The sequence below is a fragment of the Nomascus leucogenys genome, chromosome 8, assembly GCF_006542625.1.
Source record: "Nomascus leucogenys isolate Asia chromosome 8, Asia_NLE_v1, whole genome shotgun sequence".
NCBI classification, from domain to species: domain Eukaryota; kingdom Metazoa; phylum Chordata; class Mammalia; order Primates; family Hylobatidae; genus Nomascus; species Nomascus leucogenys.
In genome coordinates this window covers 88103509-88123456 of record NC_044388.1, presented here as the reverse complement: position 1 = coordinate 88123456, position 19948 = coordinate 88103509, and the positions used below count along the sequence as shown (strand labels likewise).

General features: G+C 45.4%; 1 protein-coding gene across 1 annotated transcript in view; it reads left to right on the top strand.

The window, feature by feature from the left end:
* The window catches only part of SUSD1 (sushi domain containing 1), a 135438-nt gene that overhangs the window by 100181 nt on the left and 15309 nt on the right, over positions 1 to 19948 (top strand). Inside the window, exons 14-15 of the mRNA XM_030817622.1 lie at positions 13012 to 13108; positions 17391 to 17649. Of these exons, the coding sequence (XP_030673482.1) occupies positions 13012 to 13108; positions 17391 to 17649 (356 nt within the window). The remainder of the gene's footprint in view (positions 1 to 13011; positions 13109 to 17390; positions 17650 to 19948) is intronic.

Below are 19948 nucleotides of genomic sequence, written 5' to 3'. Positions count from 1 at the left end.
CATCTCCCCCTGGTCTCCTCCTTTCCCATTAAGCATCAGCTGTCTCCCTGGCCTTCTTGCAGTTCCTTAAATGGGTCAAAGTTTTTCCAGCCTCCAGACTTTTCCATCTGCAGTTCACACTTCCTGGGACACTGTCAACATATGGCTTCTCCATAGTTGTTCAGGTGCCTGCTCAACTGCCATCACCAGCCTCCATGCTATTACTCTGTATCTACTTACCCTGCTTCAATTTCTTCATAGAGCTTCATATTAATAAAAAAATTAATTATTAGTTTTTAGAGATAGGGTCTCACTCTGTCACCCAGGCTGGGGTGCAGTGGTGCTATCATAACTCACTGCAGCCTTGAACTCCTGGGCTGTAGCAATCCTTCTGCCTCAGCCTCCTGAGTAGCTGGGACTACAGGCACACACCACCATGCCTGGCTAATTACAAAAGGGTTTTTTTTGTTTTTATTTTTTGTAGAGATGAGGGTCTCCCTATGTTGCCTAGGCTGGTCTTGAACTTCTGGCCTTAAGTGATCCTCCCACCTTGCTTCCCAAAGTGCTGAGATTATAGGCATGAGTCTCTGTGCCCAGCCTAGAGCTTGTTTTCTAAAAACTTATTTCTTTTTATTTTCTTTCTCTCCCACTAAAATAGGAGCTTCCTGAAGACAGTGATTTTTGCCTGTACGTTTTACATTAAACCCTCAGTGGGTAAGAATGGTACTGATAGATAGTATAACAGCCCCAAATTTTAAAATAACAGCCAGTGGGTCGTATTGGTATTGAGGAGATGTCTGGTTAGGCAATAAATTCTGGCTACCAAAAAGAATTCCCCACATTTTGGGCTGGAGAGACAAGTGGTGTTCAGTTTGGGCATTTCTTTCTGTGGTGACTTATGAATAGCGACTCCGTCTCCATTTCCTGCTCTGTGGTCTTTGTCATATTTGGATGCTGTGCTTTTCTGGTTTGAAGGACCATTGCATATTTTTTTGAGTAAAGGGGAGGGGGTTTCGTCTTGATGAGACACTTACTCCTACCTTGTTTTGTAGGCTGAATAGAGCTTTAGCGGCTCAAGTTCCCTCTGTCTGTGCTCATGGCCACAAGGGGACATTGTTGAGCTGTTTAATGTTCATTGAGATGACTATTTTCCAACTCTACCCACTTTAAAGGATTTGTAATTTTAAAGAAGCATAAAAAAATCAAGTTGCTTAGATCTTGTGAAAGAGTTAAAAAAAAAAACAAACCCAACCCCTTTCTTTTATAAAAGGAGGAAAAAAGAAAAGCTTATGTGTTGATACGCAGAGATACTCGTGGTTGCCTAAGATGTGTGTGGCCTTATTTCGGTAAAATCATGAACTTTTGAATCTTGGCAGATGTGTTAGGCTAAGGATTTGGGTCTGGACAATGTAGCTGCTCGTTTCCCAGAAGGAAAGAGAGTGGAATTTCCCTTCTGAGTGTCTTACATTAAATCTTACTGATGGGAACAGGATGAAAACAAGTGCTTTAAATACATCACTGACCTCAGAGGACAGTGAAGGTTCTAGGAATGTTGAGGGACAGAGGCAAGTGTTTCGGTGAATGCAGGAAAGCAGGGGCTGGCGAGGGGGTGGTTGAGATGGAGCTGTGGCCTCACGGTGTTTCTGACTCTCGGCTGATAGGCTGCAGACGGCACAGTGAACTGAATTCTTCAGGATAGCCCCAAGGCACGCATCCCCTTTAGGACAGGGCGAGGAACAAACTTTCATCCTTGATGCAGGCCCCAAAGAGTCAGAAGAGCATCCACATGTTGAGTATGCTATTTTGTTTTTCTTTTTTTTTGTTTTGAGACAGAATTTCGGTCTGTCACCCAGGCTGGAGTGCAGTGGTGTGATCTCAGCTCACTGCAACCTCCACCTCCTGAGTTCAAGCGATTCTTATGTCTCAGCCTCCCAAGTAGCTGGGATTACAGGTGTGTGCCACCATGCTCGGCTAATTTTGTATGTTTAGTAGAGATGGGATTTCACCATGTTGGCCAGGCTGATCTTGAACTCCTGGCCTTAAGTGATCCGCCCACCTCGGCTTCCCAAAGTGCTGGGATCACAGATGTGAGCCACTGCACTGGCCTCCTTCCCTTCCTTTCCCTTTCCCTTTCTTTTTTTGAGACAGAGTCTTGCTCTGTTGCCCAGGCTGGAGTCTTGCTCTGTTGCCCAGGCTTGCTCTGTTGCTTACGCAGTGGTATGATCTTGGCTCACTGCAACCTCTGTCTCCCAGGTTCAAGCGATTCTCATGCCCCAACCTCCCAAGTAGTGGGGATTACAGGCACACACCACCAGGCCCGTCTAATTTTAAAAATATACTTTTAGTAGAGATGAGGTTTTGCCATGTTGTCCAGGCTGGTCTCAAACTCCTAACCTCAAGTGATCTGCCTGCCTTAGCCTCTCAAAGTGCTGGGATTACAGGCATGAGCCACTGCCCAGCTGAGTATGCTATTTTCTTGCTAAGTCTAAAAGCTTGTAGCAACATTTTCTTATTGAGAGAGAGAAAGAGGAAACCAGAGAGGGAAGAGAGAGGAGGATGGGGGTGGGTGGGGGTGGGGTGGGGAAGAGAGAGAGAGAAAGACAGAGAGAGAGAGAGAGTGAGCGTGAGAAAGCCGATACATACGTAAATGTGGAGATAAACCAGACCACTTGTCTTACACAGCATGGTGATCATTTGAGATGGAATGTTTATTATGGAACCAAGCATGCTGGAGGAGCAAAGGGAAGAAAAGATGAAAAGGAAATTATTTATTCCCATGTCTTCAGTACCAAGGCTGGCAACTTCTTTGAGAAATTTCCCGTCTCTCATTGTATTCATAACAAGAAAAAGGAAAGTACTTTTTCAGATGGTTAGGAAAACAATGGAAAACACAGGTGTGTCCCAGGCATGTATCAGAGTGTCACTTTATCAGAGAAGTCCAGCCAGGACTGCCCTGATCCTCCCTGCCCCTGCCTCTGACACCGCCCTCCACGATGGGATGTCCTCAGGGAAGACTGTGCAGGACCAGGTCTCTTGGTTTCTTTTACCCAGGCTTCTCTTTCATGGTTGGTTACCCATAAACCATCCAAGGATGCTGTACCCCTGTGTCCTCAGTGAGAAACCCATCTCCCCTGGCTGGTTCCAGGGTACCACACTTATCCCTGGGGGGCTCCCTGGCTCCCAGGGGGCTGAAGCTGCACCACAGGTCCGCAGAGGGACTGGCCTTCATGCCAGCTGTTTTCCTTTCCAAGTATTCCATGGACACAGGCTCTTTTGATATCTGGAGCCCTAACATTAGGTCACGCTAGGAGAGGCACGTTTGCCCTTCCATGCTTCCACAGACCACCTATTTCTCTCATTCCCAGAAATCTCCCAACTGCTTTCTAGCTTCAAAACAAACCCCAAGCCCCCAAGTAAATGGCTGTGTGGGGATGGGTGTCTCCCAGGCCCTCTTGCTACCAGCATCTGAATCTCAGCCAACGTTATCTTTTATAAAACGTGCATGAGAAGGTTGTCTTAGATCAGAAACCTGGAAACCAGGGTTTCTGTGTGTGTTGGGAGTGGGGGAAGGGCATGCTGAGCTGTAACAATTCAATTTAGCAAATACTTACTTATTTACTTGTATTTGTTAAAAATGAGATGGGTTGGCCAGGCACGGTGGCTCATGCCTGTAATCCCATCCCAGCACTTTTGGAAGCTGAGGTGGGTGAGTCTGACACCAGCCTGGCCAACATGGTGAAACCCAGTCTCTACTAAAAATACAAAAATTAGCTGGGTGTGGTGTGGGTGCTTGTAATCCCACCTACCTGGGCGGCTGAGGCAGGAGAATCTCCTGAACCCGGGAGGCAGAGGTTGCAGTGAGCCGAGATTGTGCCACTGCAGTCCAGCCTAGACAACAGAGCGAGACTCCGTCTCAAAAAAAAAAAAAAAAGAAGAAAGAAAGAAAAATTTAAATAAATAAATAAATAAATAAATAAATAAAAAGAGATGTCTTGAGAAGCCACTAGCAAATATTTTTCGATTGGTTATGTACAAAGACCTGTGCTGCCTACTGAGGATGTGCACATGAAAAGAAATTGGTTTCTTCTCCTTGGGAGGTCAAGTCTCATAACTTTATTGATGGAGAAGATATATCTAGCTGATGACTTGTGGTGGAAGCTACTATCTTTTTGTGTTGCCTTCAATTTTAATTTACCATGCCTTGGATGGGATGATATCTCTGGATAGGTGCCTGAGGATTAGAAAAGAACCATCATGTTGTGTTTATTTTTCTACCTACTTTTTATTATAGAAAATTCAGAAAAGTAGCATTGTACTGGGTTTTTGGGCAGTGGAGTTGTGTTTGAATTCAATTGTTTGTGTTTACTTGAAGTTTGTAGTACAAAGTTGGAGACGTTGCTTAGTTTTGATGCAGATAAAATTTTCTTCCATTTTTGGTTCTTTTTGTTCATTTTGATGGGTTTTACATAGAGACATTTTAACACATTTGTACTTATACTACCCTTTTTCTTTGGTTGATTGAATAGTTTACCTTCATTAGTGATATTAATCTTTTGATAAATATTACAAATTCCTACTCCAAGGCTATTTACTCTTTTGTTTTCTTTTCAATTTTTTTTGAGACTGAGTTTCATTATGTTGCCCTGGCTGGAGTGCTGTGGCACAATCTTAGCTTACTGCAGCCTCAAACTCCTGGGCTCAAGCAGTCCTGCCTCAGCCTTCCAAGTAGCTGAGACTACAGGTGCATGTCACCACACCCTGCTAATTTTTTCTTTTTGTAAAGATGAGGTCTTACTATGTTGCCCAGGCTGGTCTCAAACTCCTGGGCCCAAGCAATCATTTTTGCCTAGGCCTCCCAAAAAGCCAGGATTATAGGTAGGAGCCACTGCACCTAACCTGCTTTTTTGCACTTAAAATTTAGGTTCAGGCTGGGCACAGTGGCACATTCCTATAATTCCAGCGCTCTAGGAGGCTGAGGAGAGAGGACTGCTTGAGTCCAGGAGTTCAAAGCTGCAGTGAACTATGATCATGCCAGTGCACTCCAGCCTGGGCGACACAGTGAGACCACTTTTCTACAACAAACAAACAAAACCAAAACAAACCCACTTAGGTTCATTTGGAATTTATTTTGATGTCTGATATGAGGCTAAATTTACATGATAATTTTTCTCCCCAGCTGTAAGCCAGTTCCCTATCACCTTTGGAAATACTGACTGTCCACGCCACCTGGTGCATTTCTTTGCTCTTTCTAGACTGTCTAGCTTTTTTTCACTGTTTGTCTGTCCTGTGCGTGTACTTTACTATTTCAATTGTTGTAATTTTATGATACATTTAATATTTTTTTTTGCAGAGCAAATTCTCTGTCATTACTTTTCCCCACATTTCCCCCCATGTGGGAATTTCTTTTGCCATTTGCTTCTAGCAGAGGATGGATATTCCAGACATCCGAGAATGTTAATGAAGGTCTCTGTTCTGGTTCCTCTCCCATCTCACACACCCAGGGTGAAAGAGCTATAGTTTCCAGCACAGGCAGGACCCATTTCTTGCCTTGGGTCTAATTCAGTTTAAATCAGTAACGAGGCTGATGGAAAGGAGAGCAGGTCTACCCAGGACATCAGTTTGGGAGACAAGGAAGAGCACCTTGGAAAATTCAGCTGGAAGTCAAGTTTGTTCCACCTCGAAATGTGGCTGCGAACCAGCCTGACGAGGCTTGGGCTTGTACATTGGAGAGAAAAAGTAGACTGTTTAAAATATAAGGCAGCGGCTGGGTGTGGTGGCTCATGCCTGTAATGCCAGCGCTTTGGGAGGCCGAGGCAGGTGGAATCACCTGAGGTCAGGAGTTTGGGACCAGCCTGGCCAACATGGAGAAACCCCTTCTCTACTAAAAATACAAAAATCAGCTGGGTGTGGTGGTGTATGCCTGTAATCCCAGCTACTTGGGAGGCTGTGGCAGGAGAACTGCCTGAGCCCGGGAGGCGCAGGCTGCAGTGAGCTGAGGTCGCACCATTGCACTCCAGCCTGGGCGACAAGAGCAAAACTCCATCTCAAAAAGCAAAAACAAAAACAAAATAAAATAAAATATAAGGCAGGGAGGCCTTAGGCAAACAGAGCAGAAAATGGTCTCAAAGTCACATGTTGATTGAACCAGATGACTGTGGTGCCTTGAAAGCTGTGACCCTAGATTGGGAAAGTGTGACGTCACCTGGACCAAGCAGGGGGATGGCCTTCCTGCGTTGCCTCTTCTGAGCTCAGTGAGCACTCTGTTCTGCTGCTCCTGGGTGGTTTTAAAATGTTAGCCACAAGATTAGAGGAACTAGAATTATTACTCTCGGACAAGAACAAAGAGGAGTAACTTAAAAGAGCTGACGGGGGCGGGGCAGGGGTGGGGTAGGGCGGAGTTCTCACACAGAAAAGAGTGACCAGTTAATCTCCACCTTGGCTGAGAAGAGGAAATACGTAATAAAAAAAGTTAATTTTACTGTGACAACAAAACGGCACAAGTGAAAGGGGCATTTCAGTGATAGCAAAGGGCCTGAGGGCAGTTAGATCTCAAAGGGGAAGGGGTACGTTCCCAGGGGACATGTGGGGGCTTTTCCTGTCTCCTCCATCACTGCCACAGGAATCCAGCTGTTGTCTTCTCAGCTGTATCCTAAGGAATCTCTCTCTGGGCTGCTCTTGAAAATAGCATAGACCTTCATGTCAACAAATGAGTGATGTGAGGCCTAGACTCTAAGCAGAGGCTTTTCCAGGTGACCTCCTGGGGCGCCTGGCAATCCCACAGGTTTAGGAAAAACATGATCTATATTGCAGTGTCTAAGAGACTCTGGGAGAAATTCTAGACCTAACACTGTTTCATAAAGGCCACAAAGTTCTCTCGCTCTTCCACCTGGTCTTAAAGCCTGGGTTTCTCGGTGGTCCGCCCTTGGCCCCCATCTCTCCTCAGATACTTTGATACTGTCTCCCTGGTGGCCATGTTCACTCCTCCCTGCGAGCTGCCCCTGTATCTCCACCACGGGGTTTGCTCCTAGGCTCCAGACCTATGTTTCTGACTGCCTGCTGGAGGATTCCTTATACACTTCAACCTGAACAGATCTAGAAGTGAGCTGCTTCTCGTCTTCCCCCAGACTTGGTAAATGACATCGCCGCTGACTTGGTTGCCAAATTCCTGCCGTCTCTCCCCTGAGCAAGGCTTGCATTTGTTCCCTCTTCTCCATTCTCAGTGCTCTCACTTGCAGCAGACCTCAAGACTTCCGACCTGGATTATTGGACAACCTGGGGTTTTGCCCTTTTTCTATTCATCCTTCGATTGGCTCTCTAAGTTGTATTTTTAAAGTGCAGAACTGCTAAAAATATTTTTTTTTTTTTTGAGACAGGGTCTAGCTGTTGCCCAGGCTGGAGTGCAGTGGTGCAATCTTGGCTCACTGCAACCTCTGCCTCCCGGGCTCAAGCAATCCTCCCACCTTGGCCTCCTGAGTAGCTGGGATCACAGGTACACACCACTGTGCCTGGCTAATTTAAAAAAAATTTTTGTAGAGACAAGGTTTCACCATGTTGCCCAAGCTGGTCTTGAACTCTTGGCTTCAAACAACCTGCCTGCCTCAACCTCCCAGAGTGCTGGGATTACAGGCATGAGCCAGTGCACCCAGCCTGCTAAAAATCTTTAAACGGCTTCTTATTACTTCCGGAACCTCAGATCTCTCGGATCTGACCCACACCTACCCCCCTAACTTGACCACCTACTTCAGATCTGACCCACACCTACCCCTCTAACTTGACCACCTACTTCTACTCTGCCAGACCTCAACCTTTCAGCCAGGAACTCCATGTAGTTCTATCCCTCCCTGCCACCACCTCATGCCTCTGCAGATGTCTATTTCCGTGTTTGACAGGCTCAGCTCCCTGCCTTCAGTTAGATGTTCCTCCTCGCATCCACAGCGCTCTGTGTATAACTCCATCACAGCTCTGGGCACTACCTTTACAAAACCGTCTCCAGATTACACTCCAAGTCCCCAGAAAGCAGAAAGCATGTCTTCTGTGCTTGTCTCCCCCAGCCTAGCACAGAGCCTGGGGCAGAGGTGGCTAATGGGTGTTTGTTCAATGCAGATATATGAATAATACATATAGTAGTGCTTTAACAACTGTAAAGGTCCAGGCAGGTCCAAGTTTTTATTTATTATAATTTGAGATTGAGGGTTTCTACCCCAAAGCTATTTTCTAATCTGGTAAATACAGTCTTGAGAATCTATTTTGGCCTTAGAGTCCTTCAGTTCACAGTGGCAGGGTTTAGGGCTAGGGTGGGGGGATTGTGGGGGAGGCATTCATACATATATTTTTAACAGCTCTTTCTCTTTCCTTCCATCATGCCCTTCCTCCCTTGCCCTAATGAGCTGATGCAGTGATAGACTTTGAAGGAGGGGTGGTTTAGTCCAGGGTCTAAAGAGGGTTCTTAAGGCAGTTCTTCCTGCTGTCCTCACTGTCTCCACGACCCAAGGGGTTTAGGATGTGCCTGGAATTCACAGCAATTCTTCTTACACAAATGCATAAGGACCACTTCCCTGCCATGTCCACTTGGCCTAGCACCAGAGTTCCTGCCAGTACACAGCTGAGGGTTCTGCCCTTCCACGGAATACCAAGGCGCTGGATGCATTCTATAGTCAGGGCTCTTTTGGTTGCAAGTGACAGAAACCCAACTCCAACCAGCTTAAGCATGTGGAATCTGTGGGATCACAGAACTGGGAAGGCCCAGGATGGATCTCACTTGGAGACAGCAAGCTTCAGCCACATGTGGTGTCACCACAGCCCCGTTGCTCTTCCAGCCATGAGGCCCTCTTTCTGCCAAACTCTTCCAGTCAGACCTGGGAGGATGGACATTTTGCTGTTGGCCTACCTGGTACTTACAGCTACAATCTAAGAAGAAGAATAAAACCCTCCAGTCTTTTAGGCCTGGCGTGGTGGCTCATGCCTGTAATCCCAGCACTTTGGGAGGCAGTGGTGGGCGGATCACCTGAGGTGAGGAGTCTTGAGACCAGCCTGGCCAACGTGGTGAAACCCCGTCTCTACTAAAAATACAAAAATTAGCTGGGTGTGGTGGCGCATGCCTGTAGTCCCAGCTACTCGGGAGGCTGAGTTAGAAGAATTGCTTGAACCTGGGAGGCAGAGATTGCAGTGAGCCAAGATCATGCCACTGTACTCCAGCCTGGGTGACAGAGTGAGACTCCATCTCAAAAAAACAAATAAACAACAAAAAATAAAACCTCCAATCTCCTAAACAGATTGCTCTTTTTGAGTCATCTTCTGACCGGGGAATGGCAATCCATGATCACTGGGCCCTGGGCCAGTGGGGATTTGGAGTACTGGGAATGCTGGCCCCATAAGAACCATATGGGAAGGAGAAGGGCCACTCTCCACAGAAAAAGGGATGCTGAGCACATACATATAAAGTATGTAGTATATGAAAAAACAACATGTACGGACTCGGAGAATCTCAGGCACAAGGTGTCCCATCTTTGGGAGTTTTGTGATTACAGGGTTGCAGCTTTCTGTGGTCTCTTCCAGGTTTGTTTTCTTTTAAGCCCCTGTTCATTCAGCAGAGTGCCTCTCCAGCCCTGACTTAGGAACACTGCCTCTTTCTCCTGGCTTCTGTTGCCACCCTCTGCCCTGTAAGGAACCCTCTTTCTATATTACAAGTCACAGTCCCCTGGATGACATTTCCTGTGTGCTCAAGCTGGGAAGGAGCTAAACCTGTCCCTGTGGCCTCCCTCCTGGGGTCATTTCTGAGTTTTTTCTTTTCTATTCATCCCTTCCCTTTGAACTTGCTAATTAAGAGATCCTTGGTGTATGACACCCCCAGAACCCCCAAGCTCTGTTCCTTACGGTCTCAGGCACAGAGATCTGTCATTCCTCAGGGATTTGTAATTCCAGGTTTCTACTTCTAGGTCATGGTTTAATCTCAGGCAAAGTGAACACAAACATTGTCATGGCCTGGCAATGTAGCAAAGGAGACTTTGGAGTCAAATTACCCTGAGTCCCACACTTGGCTCGGCTGGCCGTCTTCTAGTGGTGTGACTCAGCCTGCCTGAGCCTTGATTTCCTCACTGATAAGATAGAGATGATTGTCATGCAGAGCTGCTGTGAGGATTTGTTGAAACAGCAGAGGCAAAGTTCCTAGCATAGAATTGGCAACTAGTAGCTCAAGTGATATTATACAGGTGCCAACAGGCGCTGAGGGCTGCTGTGTTCCAGGCACTGTTTTATTCTCTTTACTTGTGTTGACTCATTAACTATTATTGTTAATCATTATTCACTGGCTCATTAATTCCCTCAACAGGCCTAAGAGGTAGAAGTTGTTTTTACCCCTATTTAACGGATGAGGCTGCTGGAGGTGTAAGTGATAGACCCAGGACAGCAACCCAAGTCCTGTGTTCCTGCTCACTAGATGGTATTATTTCTGCAGTTTAACTGTAGTCTAGCTTCTCTGATGTGAGCCACACTGGGTAGACCTCTAACTCTGCAGTAATTGTGGCAAGTGGATCATTTTCTTGGAGTTGATGTGTTTGTAAAATCTTTGGGGATTCAGCGTTTTTATTTTTATTTTTTGAGAGGAAGTCTCGCTTTTTTGCCCAGGCTGGAGTGCAGTGGCATGATCTCGGCTCACTGCAATCTCCGCCTTCCAGCTTCAAGCGATTCTCCTGCCCCAGATTCCCGAGTAGCTGGGATTACAGGGGTGTGCCACCATGCCTGGCTAATTTTTGTATTTTTTAGTAGAGACGGGGTTTCACCATGTTGCCCAGGCTAGTCTCAAACTCCTGACCTCAAGTGATCTGCCCGCCTCTGCCTCCCAAAGTGCTGGGATTACAGGCATGAGCCACTGTCCCTGGCCAGTGTTGTTAAAGTAGAGTTTGTTAGTTCATTCAAAGGTGACGAAAATTTGCCAGATCAATTGGTGGAACCAAATGTTCAAGATACCCCAAGGTGAATGAGAGGGGTGTGTTAAGCAGAGCGTGAGTTCACATTCTGACTCTACAACTTGCTAATTGTGTGGCCTTTGGACAAGTAACAATCTGTCATGTATCAATTTCCTCATCTATAAAATGAGTTTTTCTAAGATAATAACTGTACTTGTTCCACCTCTGAGATTAGGGAAAGTGAAGAAGATACATAAGCGTTAGAAAGGGATCAAAGTAATCAGTTTTATTGTTGGTAAAACTGGTTTGGGTCTGAGGCTTCTTTTTTTTTTTTTTTGAGACAGAGTCTCGTTCTGTCACCCAGGCTGGAGTGCAGGGGTGCGATCTCGGCTCACTGCAACCTCTGCCTGCCCGGTTCAAGCGATTCTCCTGCCTCTGCCTCCTGAGTAGCTGGGATTACAGGCATGCACCACCACGCCTGGCTAATTTTTGCATCTTTAGTAGAGACAGAGTCTCACCATGCTGACCAGGCTGGTCTCAAACTCCTGGTCTCAGGTGATCCGCCTGCCTTGGCCTCCCAAAGTGCTGGGATTACAGGCGTGAGCCACTGCACCCCTGCACCCGGCCAAAATGAAGCTTCTTGAACTTCCTCCCACACCTACACTTTGTGCCCCACCTATGGCGAAGTGGAAGCTATAGTGCAGTGGTCCCCAGCCTTGTTGGCACCAGGGACTAGTTTCATTGGAGATAATTTTCCAACAGACTGGGGTGGGTAGGGGGATGGTTTCGGGATAAAATTGTTCCACCTCAGATCATCAGGCATTAGATTCTCATAAGGAGTGCACAGCCTAGATCCCTTGTATGCACAGTTCACAATAGGGTTTGTGCTCTTATGAGAATCTAATGCTGCCACTGATCTGACAGGAGGTGGAGCTCAGGCAAGAATGCTTGTCCACCTGCTGCTCACCTCCTGCTGTGTGGCCTGGTTCCGGTCCACCGCCTAGGGTTGGGAACCCCGGCTATAGGGCAAATGTAGACCAGGCTTCAGGCAGGTGATTCAGGTTTGCCTAGAGATGGACAGTGGGACTAGGAGGTGGGAAATCACCTGTCTTGCATTCAGGCAGCCCCCACCCCACAGAAAAAAAAGAAAGAAAAATAAAAAAATAAGGATGGGGCTACATGGGAACTAGCTGTTTCACAAATCACAGGGATGGATAGAAGGCCAGGTGGAAGCTGTTTTCCTAATACTTTGGAGAGGGAAGAAGCTCCTACATTGCATGGGTAGGAACCCCAAGAGAGGGAGCAAATGATTGCTTCTACAAACATCATCCACTTGGTAGCCCTGTTGAGAAGATTCAGTAAGATGAGGCATATGTAGAACGTCTCTAGTGTGAATGGTTAGTGCCTAGTATGTCTTAATTAGCGTGTTACCCGCAAGGCAGAATGGCAGTTAGCACATTTATACCATGACTGTAACTACCAGTGAGGTGCAAGACCGCTGGTATCAGCCAGTCAGCATAGTTTCCTCCCGGTGGAAAACCTATTTGGGAAATCTTATTGCTGGGGGCGGGAAAATAAGGACAGAGAGCTCTGTGATCATAAAGGATATAGAAGGCTGATGTGGTGGTCTTCCCACCAAGCAAACTGTAATGCTCACCACATCTATCCTCTGCCAGTGCCACGATATACTCATCACTTCTTTTTATTGTGGCAAAATACCCATAAAATGTGCCATTTTAACATCTTGAAGCACACAGTTTATTGACATGTTGTGCAACCCTCACCACTGTGTATTTCCAAAATTTTTTCATCACCCCAAGGAGAACCTCTGTGACCATTAAGCAATATGTTCCCATTCCCTCCATGCCCCCTCCACCCCCAGCAACCTCTTCCGTCTCTATGAATTTGCCTATGTTAGATTTTTCATCTAAGTGGAATGATAGAGAATCTGTCCTTTTGTGCCTGGTGTATTTCACTTAGCATGTTCTTCCATATTGTGGCATGTACAGAATAGGCTCCTTGCTTCTGAAATTAACTTTCCTTTTAATAGCCCTCACAAGGACCTCTTTTGTCCTGCTGTTTACTTGTTCTGATCATACCCCTTTTCTTCTTTTCAACATGTTTTCAGAGCCTCCCCTCCCGGAAGTAGAATTTTTTACAGTGCACGGAGGACCTCTACCACGCCTCAGACTGAGGAAAGCCAAGGAGAAAAATGGACCAATCAGGTCAGTAGCTGTCCTTTCTCCACGGTTGCCCAGTGATTCCCATGGAGTGTTTTGGAAACTTTGATTTTGGTGAGGAGAAGACTTCTGTGTTGGTGGCTGCACTTGGGTGGTTAGAACAATGCAGTTGGGGCCTCTTTTGTTTCCTTGGGTACAGACTGGCCTTTAATCCCAACCAGCATCCTTTCTAATGTTGAGAGAGGCTTCTTTTTTTTTTTTAATTTTAATTTTATTTTTTATTTTTTTGAGATGGAGTGTCACTCCCATCACGCAGGCTGCAGTACAGTGTTGCGATCTCAGCTCACTGCAACCTCCACCTCCTGGGTTCAAGTGATTCTCCTTCCTCTGCCTCCTGAGTAGCTGGCATATAGGCGTGCACCATCACACCTGGCTAATTTTTTGTATTTTTAGTAGAGGCGAGGTTTTGCCATGTTGGCCAGGCTGGTCTTGAACTCCTGACCTCAGGTGATCCACCAGCCTCAGCCTCCCAAAGTGCTAGGATTACAGGCGTGAGCCACCCGCGCCCGGCCACATAGAGAGACTTCTAAAGGACCCTATATACAAGCATTTGGGCATTTTAGCTCAAGAAATCAAATCCATTCCTTTGGTCACTGGGTAAGCGTCAGTTGCGTGTTAGGACATGTCAGGATTGTCCTTTGCACTCATGTCTCATAGTACATCCTTTATGGATGGTGGGTCAGGGTATCGTTTCATTTCCCAAAGGCAGAATATGTTGCCCTTTATGCAAGGCTGATCTTGGGGGGTGTGCTATGGTTTCTGAAAAGATCATTTAGGTAAATCTTTTTGTCTTTTCATGTATTGAGTTATGGGCAAGACACTGTATAATTAATGACTGCTTCTGGGATTCCAGATGGCATTAGGATGGAATTAATTTACCCCAGTTGGAGGACTACAGTGTGTTCAGTTAAGTGTTTTATTTGCAAAGGTCATGGCAGGATTAGGAAAGTAACATCAGTCCCTTTTTTAGAGAGGAAGATTGAGGTTGGCGTGGAGAGATGAACAGCTTGCTCACAGTACCAGGTCAAGGAGCTGAAAATGTACATGGCCTCACCAACGTTGCCTTTGTCTCTCCTGACCCTTCAGTAAAATCAAGGTTAAAAAAAAAAAGTGAGATATTATAAAATTACAAAAAAGAAAGTCTGGCGATATTATCTGTATATCCATTTATAATAAAACTTAGAGTTTTCCTGCTTTTGTATTCATTTAAATTCAGTAAATGTGCAAAGATCTTTCCAGGGATGGACATTGTATAAATTGTTCTGATTCTTGACAAGTTACCAGAAGGCATTGTAATTCTGTCATTATAAAGAGAACAGAAGTTGTGATGTCACTTCCTGAGAGCATTTGCAAGAACAAATGTGATATTTATGTCAAATAATGACATAATGCAAAAAGAAAAGCCAAATGACAGCTTACCCTTGTGGCTATATGCCGGCCAGCGCCTCCAAAACAGGAAGTGGAGAACTGTGAGTCATTCAAGGGAGTGTGGTGGTGAAAAAGAAAAGTCCTTCCAGAACAGTCATATTCCAAACAGCCACAGCTGCTTCTTTAACATCACATGGCTAATTACCAGCAGGCAGGGTGGTTTTCCGAAGCCTGACTACCTGGTTTGAGCTGGGGGGCAGCAGCTTTGCCAGTGTGTGAGACAGGCCTGAGTCTGCTTTGTGCACCATTTAGGGACAGTGTCTTGGGGTACATAATGGAGCAAGGTCCCTGGGACCAAGTCTCTCCTGAGCTTGCTGATGTTAGGCAGAGGATGGAGCCTATTGCTGGGTTCCCTTAATGCTCGTGTCTCCCACACTTGCCAGATTATAGGAATCACCTGGGAGCTTTTCCGGCAATACAAATTCCCAGACTCTACTCCTAGAGATTTTATTCAGTAGGTCGGGATGAGGTCGGGGAATTTGTATAATAATCAAGCAACACAGGTGATTACGATCAGGCTAATTGGGAGCTGCTTCATACTCTGTTAGTGATGCCTCTAGTGAGCAATGTACAGAACCAAATGGGCACAGGTGAGCCTCGACCTTGCTCTTCACCACCACCATCTGCATGGAAAGATGAGAGGGATTTGAAGATGTACTTATGGACTGCATGGAGGTGCTGCAACATTTACTTTCTTACCTGTGGCTATGACGTAGGGACGTCTTTAAGTCTCTCGGCAAGTTTGTTGTTACAGGTGTTCCCCACAGGCAGTGGATAAATGTTTACTGGTGGTGACAACTTATTGCCCTGCAGGTTTTACTTTGTCTCTTTTGTAGAAAGCCCTTGGCTGAAAGTGAGCCAAGACTTTATGAAAATCAGGACCCTCGGCCAGGCACAGTGGCTCACGCCTGTAATCCCAGCACAATGGGAGGTAGAGGCAGGCCCTATGGCAGTGATACGTGCAACAACTTCTCCCAGCTAAAGAGGTCAGGAGTTCAAGACCAGCCTGGCCAACATGGTGGAACCCCATCTCTACTAAAAATACAAAAAAAATTAGCCGGGCATAGTGGCGAGTGCCTGTAGTCTCAGCTACTCAGGAGGCTGAAGCAGAAGAATCGCTTGAACCTGGGAGGTAAAGGTTGCAGTGAGCCGAGATCACACCACTGCACTCCAGCCTGGGCAGCAGAGCAAGACTCCCTCCTCAAAAAAAAAAGAAAAGAAAAGAAAAGAAAAGAAAAGAAAAGAAAAGAAAAGAAAAGAAAAGAAAATCAGGGCCCTGAGGATACCTAGGATGTTTGGGAACCTGGTGGGGGGAGACTTTCCATATCCAACACCCACTGTGGAGGAGGGCTCCCTCTTCTTAATCTAGTGATTCATGGGCTCTTAGGAAGCAGGAGATAGGGCATTTGACATGTGAAGCAGGAAGTTCAAATTTACTGGTAAAATAGAATTACATGGCCTAATGAGTTTTGGAAATTACCCTAATTATATTTCATGCTGATATATGCTTTTCCTCTTTTCTGAAATTTCAACTCAAGAATCATTCATTGTTGGTGGCGGAGGGGCGGGGTGGGGGTTGGGGGGCTATCATTACCAAAGAACTGTGCAAGGATTTGCAAGAATCAAGAGTCAGTCATTCAGATCCCTGCTATCAAGCCTGTTAGAGACAGCAGATGCTCAACATGGTACTAGAGGCAGGAGCTAAGTACCGGATAGATGGGAATAGAAGGGAAGCGTGATTCATTCTCAGTGCATTTTTATTCTCACACTTCCTTTCACTGCCAGGCTTTCTATTTGATGGGATAAATAATGAAACACATAACAAAAACAATACCCATTTTGTTAGTGTGTTTTTCTGTCCACAATTGGGGAACAGTTTTTATAGTGCATACATGACATATTACTGTTCTGGCTGTTTCAGGGTGTTGTCAGACTAGATTAATTCATGGTGACTCTGCACTCTTGGCATCTCATTTATTTCACATGAACTTTGGTATCAGCCCATGAACTGTAGGGGATGTAAATCACATGAGTTCTGTTTCAGGTCACCACATGATTGTCTGCAGCCTTTTTTCTGGACTTAGTACATTCACTGTGGTAGGCACTCGGTCTCCATGTGACTGCTAACCCTTTCCACAGTTGGGCTTTATTTGCCCACGTGAAAGTCACTGATTAGGTCAATTTTATGACACACACACACAGGGCAGTGATATGTGCAATAACTTCTCCCAGCTAAAGAGGATGTACTTGGCATCTCTCTACAGCCAGAACTTGGAGAGGTCCCTTGCCCTGTGTCGTCTGGCATTAACCCTTTAGGTTCAAAGTGGAATTCCATGATGGTTGGAGCTGTCAGACTGTAAATCCCACATGGGCCAGGACTTTTTCTTGCCTAGTGTCGTGTCTCCAGTGCCTAGAAAGAGGCTTATTTCAGCTGGGCGCACTGGCTCACGCCTGTAATCCCAGCACTTTGGGAGGCCGAGGCGGGTGGATCATGAGGTCAAGAGATTGAGACAAGCCTGGCCAACATGGTGAAACCCCATCTCTACTAAAAATACAAAAGTTAGCTGGGTGTGGTGGCATGCACCTGTAGTCTCAGCTACTTGGGAGGCTGAGGCAGGAGAATCGCTTGAACCCGGGAGGTGGAGGTTGCAGTGAGCCGAGAATGCACCACTGCACTCCAGCCTAGTGACAGAGCAAGACTCTGTCTCAAAAATAACAACAACAACAAAAAACAAAGAAAGAGGCTTATCTCATAGCAGGTGCTCAATAAATATGAATGAATGAATGAATGAATTCCCCATGCAAGGGTCTGATGGACACTTCTCTTTTTTTCTTCCAGTTCATATCAGGTGTTAGTGCTTCCCTTGGCCCTCCAAAGCACATTTTCTTGTGATTCTGAAGGCGCTTCCTCCTTCTTTAGCAACGCCTCTGATGCTGATGGATATGTGGCTGCAGAACTACTGGCCAAAGATGTTCCAGATGATGCCATGGAGATACCTATAGGAGACAGGCTGTACTATGGGGAATATTATAATGCACCCTTGAAAAGAGGGAGTGATTACTGCATTATATTACGAATCACAAGTGAATGGAATAAGGTATCTTTCTTTCCAAGCTCTTGTGAACTCTGTATTTTCTCCTTTGCATGAAATTTAAATGTTTAAACATTTGTTTTCCCAGTATTTGAGAGGGACACTGCATGTAACAATCGTAAAATGTGTGTGAATACTTTGCCTTTATGAAGAAGGGACAGGTGAAACCCTTACAGATGATAGGGATTCTGAACCACCTGGGGACCTTGCTGAATCAGCATTTGGACTGACCTGGTTTTTGTTTTCACTCTGAAGCTTCACAGATGCCCTCATTCTATTGCACTGCTGAAGTTTAAGTTGGAAAGAAACATCTAGATTCTCTGTTAACTTCCTTGTGCCCCTGCCAGGCTGCTGCTTCTCTCATTCTCCTGGGAAGCAGAAGATTAAGCACAGCACTGGGCTGTTTTTTGCTTACATCCCTTCCGCAGCTATGGCGTAGGTCCCACTTTCCCTTCCACAGTCCTTAGAAAGCTCTTCCAGCAGTGATTCTTTCCTGAGATGTGGAACTCAATATTCATTAGATAATCAGGAAACATCACGGAGCTGCATTCATCAGTTAGGGATGGAAGATCTGGAAGAACCATTGTGATGGTTGACCTAGGAGAACCCTAAGCTTGTTGTAAATTCATATGGGTTGGTAATGAAAACTAGAAGGATTATATTAATACTAATACAAACAGCTCTTGACTGATGAATTTGAGGTAAAAGTATGTTGTCATCTTGAGTGTAAGGTTTATCACATATTTAAAACTGAGACACTCTATTAAATTCTGTGTGGGATGCAAATGTAATGTATCATGAACATGCTTGCTATGAAACCAATAGTTACTTGTAAGACTGTTCAAGTATCAAAGATGTCTAGCAGTGCTTTGTAACAATAATGGAGGAATAAAGAAAGGAAAGTTAAAGCCCAGAAATATATTGCCCTGAACTTACTAAAAAGGTATTTACAGCTTAGACAAGGCCTTTTTGTTAGAAAATTACTTGGGGTTTCTGACTTGGAGTTTTTAGCCATAGACAAAACACTGGCAGTACAACATGAGTGCAATTTAGAGATGGTTCAGAGATCTACTGTCCTAGATTAAGACTTTGGTTGGGGAGGGTATATTAGTCAGCTTGGGCTGCTATAGTGAAATATGGCAGACTGGGTAGCTTAGGCAACAGACATTTACTTCTCACAGTCTGTGCTGGGAAGCCCAAGATCAAGGTGCCAGCTGATTCAGTTCCCCAGTGAGGACTCTCTTCCTGGCTTGCGGACAGCCGCCTTCTTACAGTGTCCTCACATGGTGGGGATGGAGTGGGGAGGGGAGAGCTCTGATTGCTCTTCCTCTATTTATTAGGACACTTATCCCATCATGAGGGCTCCAGGCTTATAACCTCTTCTGAATCTATTTCTCTCCCAAAGATCCTGCCTCCAAATACCATCACATTGTAGGTTAGGGCTTCAACATGTGAATTTGGGGCAGGGGTTGGGTGGTGAGCAGGGGCATAGACATTTAATTCATAACAGAGGGAATGAAGTTGGAGGTTAGGACAAGAATTCTGGTTTATTAGCCAGGCACGGTGGTATGTACCCATAGTCCTAGCTACTTGGGAGGCTGAGGCAGGAGATTTCTTGAGCCTGGGAGGCAGAGGTTGCACTGAGCCGAGATCATGCCACTGCACTCCAGCCTGGGCAACAGAGTGAGACCCTGTCTCACACACACACACAAAGAATTCTGGTTTGTAGGAAACTTTCCTATGATGTCATTGATACTCTTTTTCATGTAGCTGAACAAAAGAATATGTGGTTATTCTTTAGGATGTTAAAGGAGATGAAAAGGCTTTGAAAAAATTTATATTTGGATCTACATATTTGAATTGTGATGACTTTCCCATGGGTTTCAACTATATTTGTGTGACAATTATAATAAAATCAGTAGTGATTTAATTTTAATTTTTAATTGTGGTAAAATATATACGATATAAAATTTACTGTCTTAACCATTTTAAAGTGTAGTTCAGTGGCATTAAGTTCATTCACATTGTTGTGCAACCAATGTCCAAAACTCTTTTTATCTTGCAGAACAAACTTTATACCCATTAAATGACTCCCCATTCCTTCCTTCCCACAGCCCTTGGCAACCAACATTCTACTTTCTGTTTTTTTTGAGGCAGAGTCTTGCTCTGTTGCCCAGGCTGGAGTGCAGTGGCATGATCATAGCTCACTGCAGCCTCAACCCCCTGGGCTCAAACAATACTGGTGCTTTAGCTGCCTGAGTTAACTTGGACCACAGGTGTGCACCATCATGCCTGGCTAATTTTT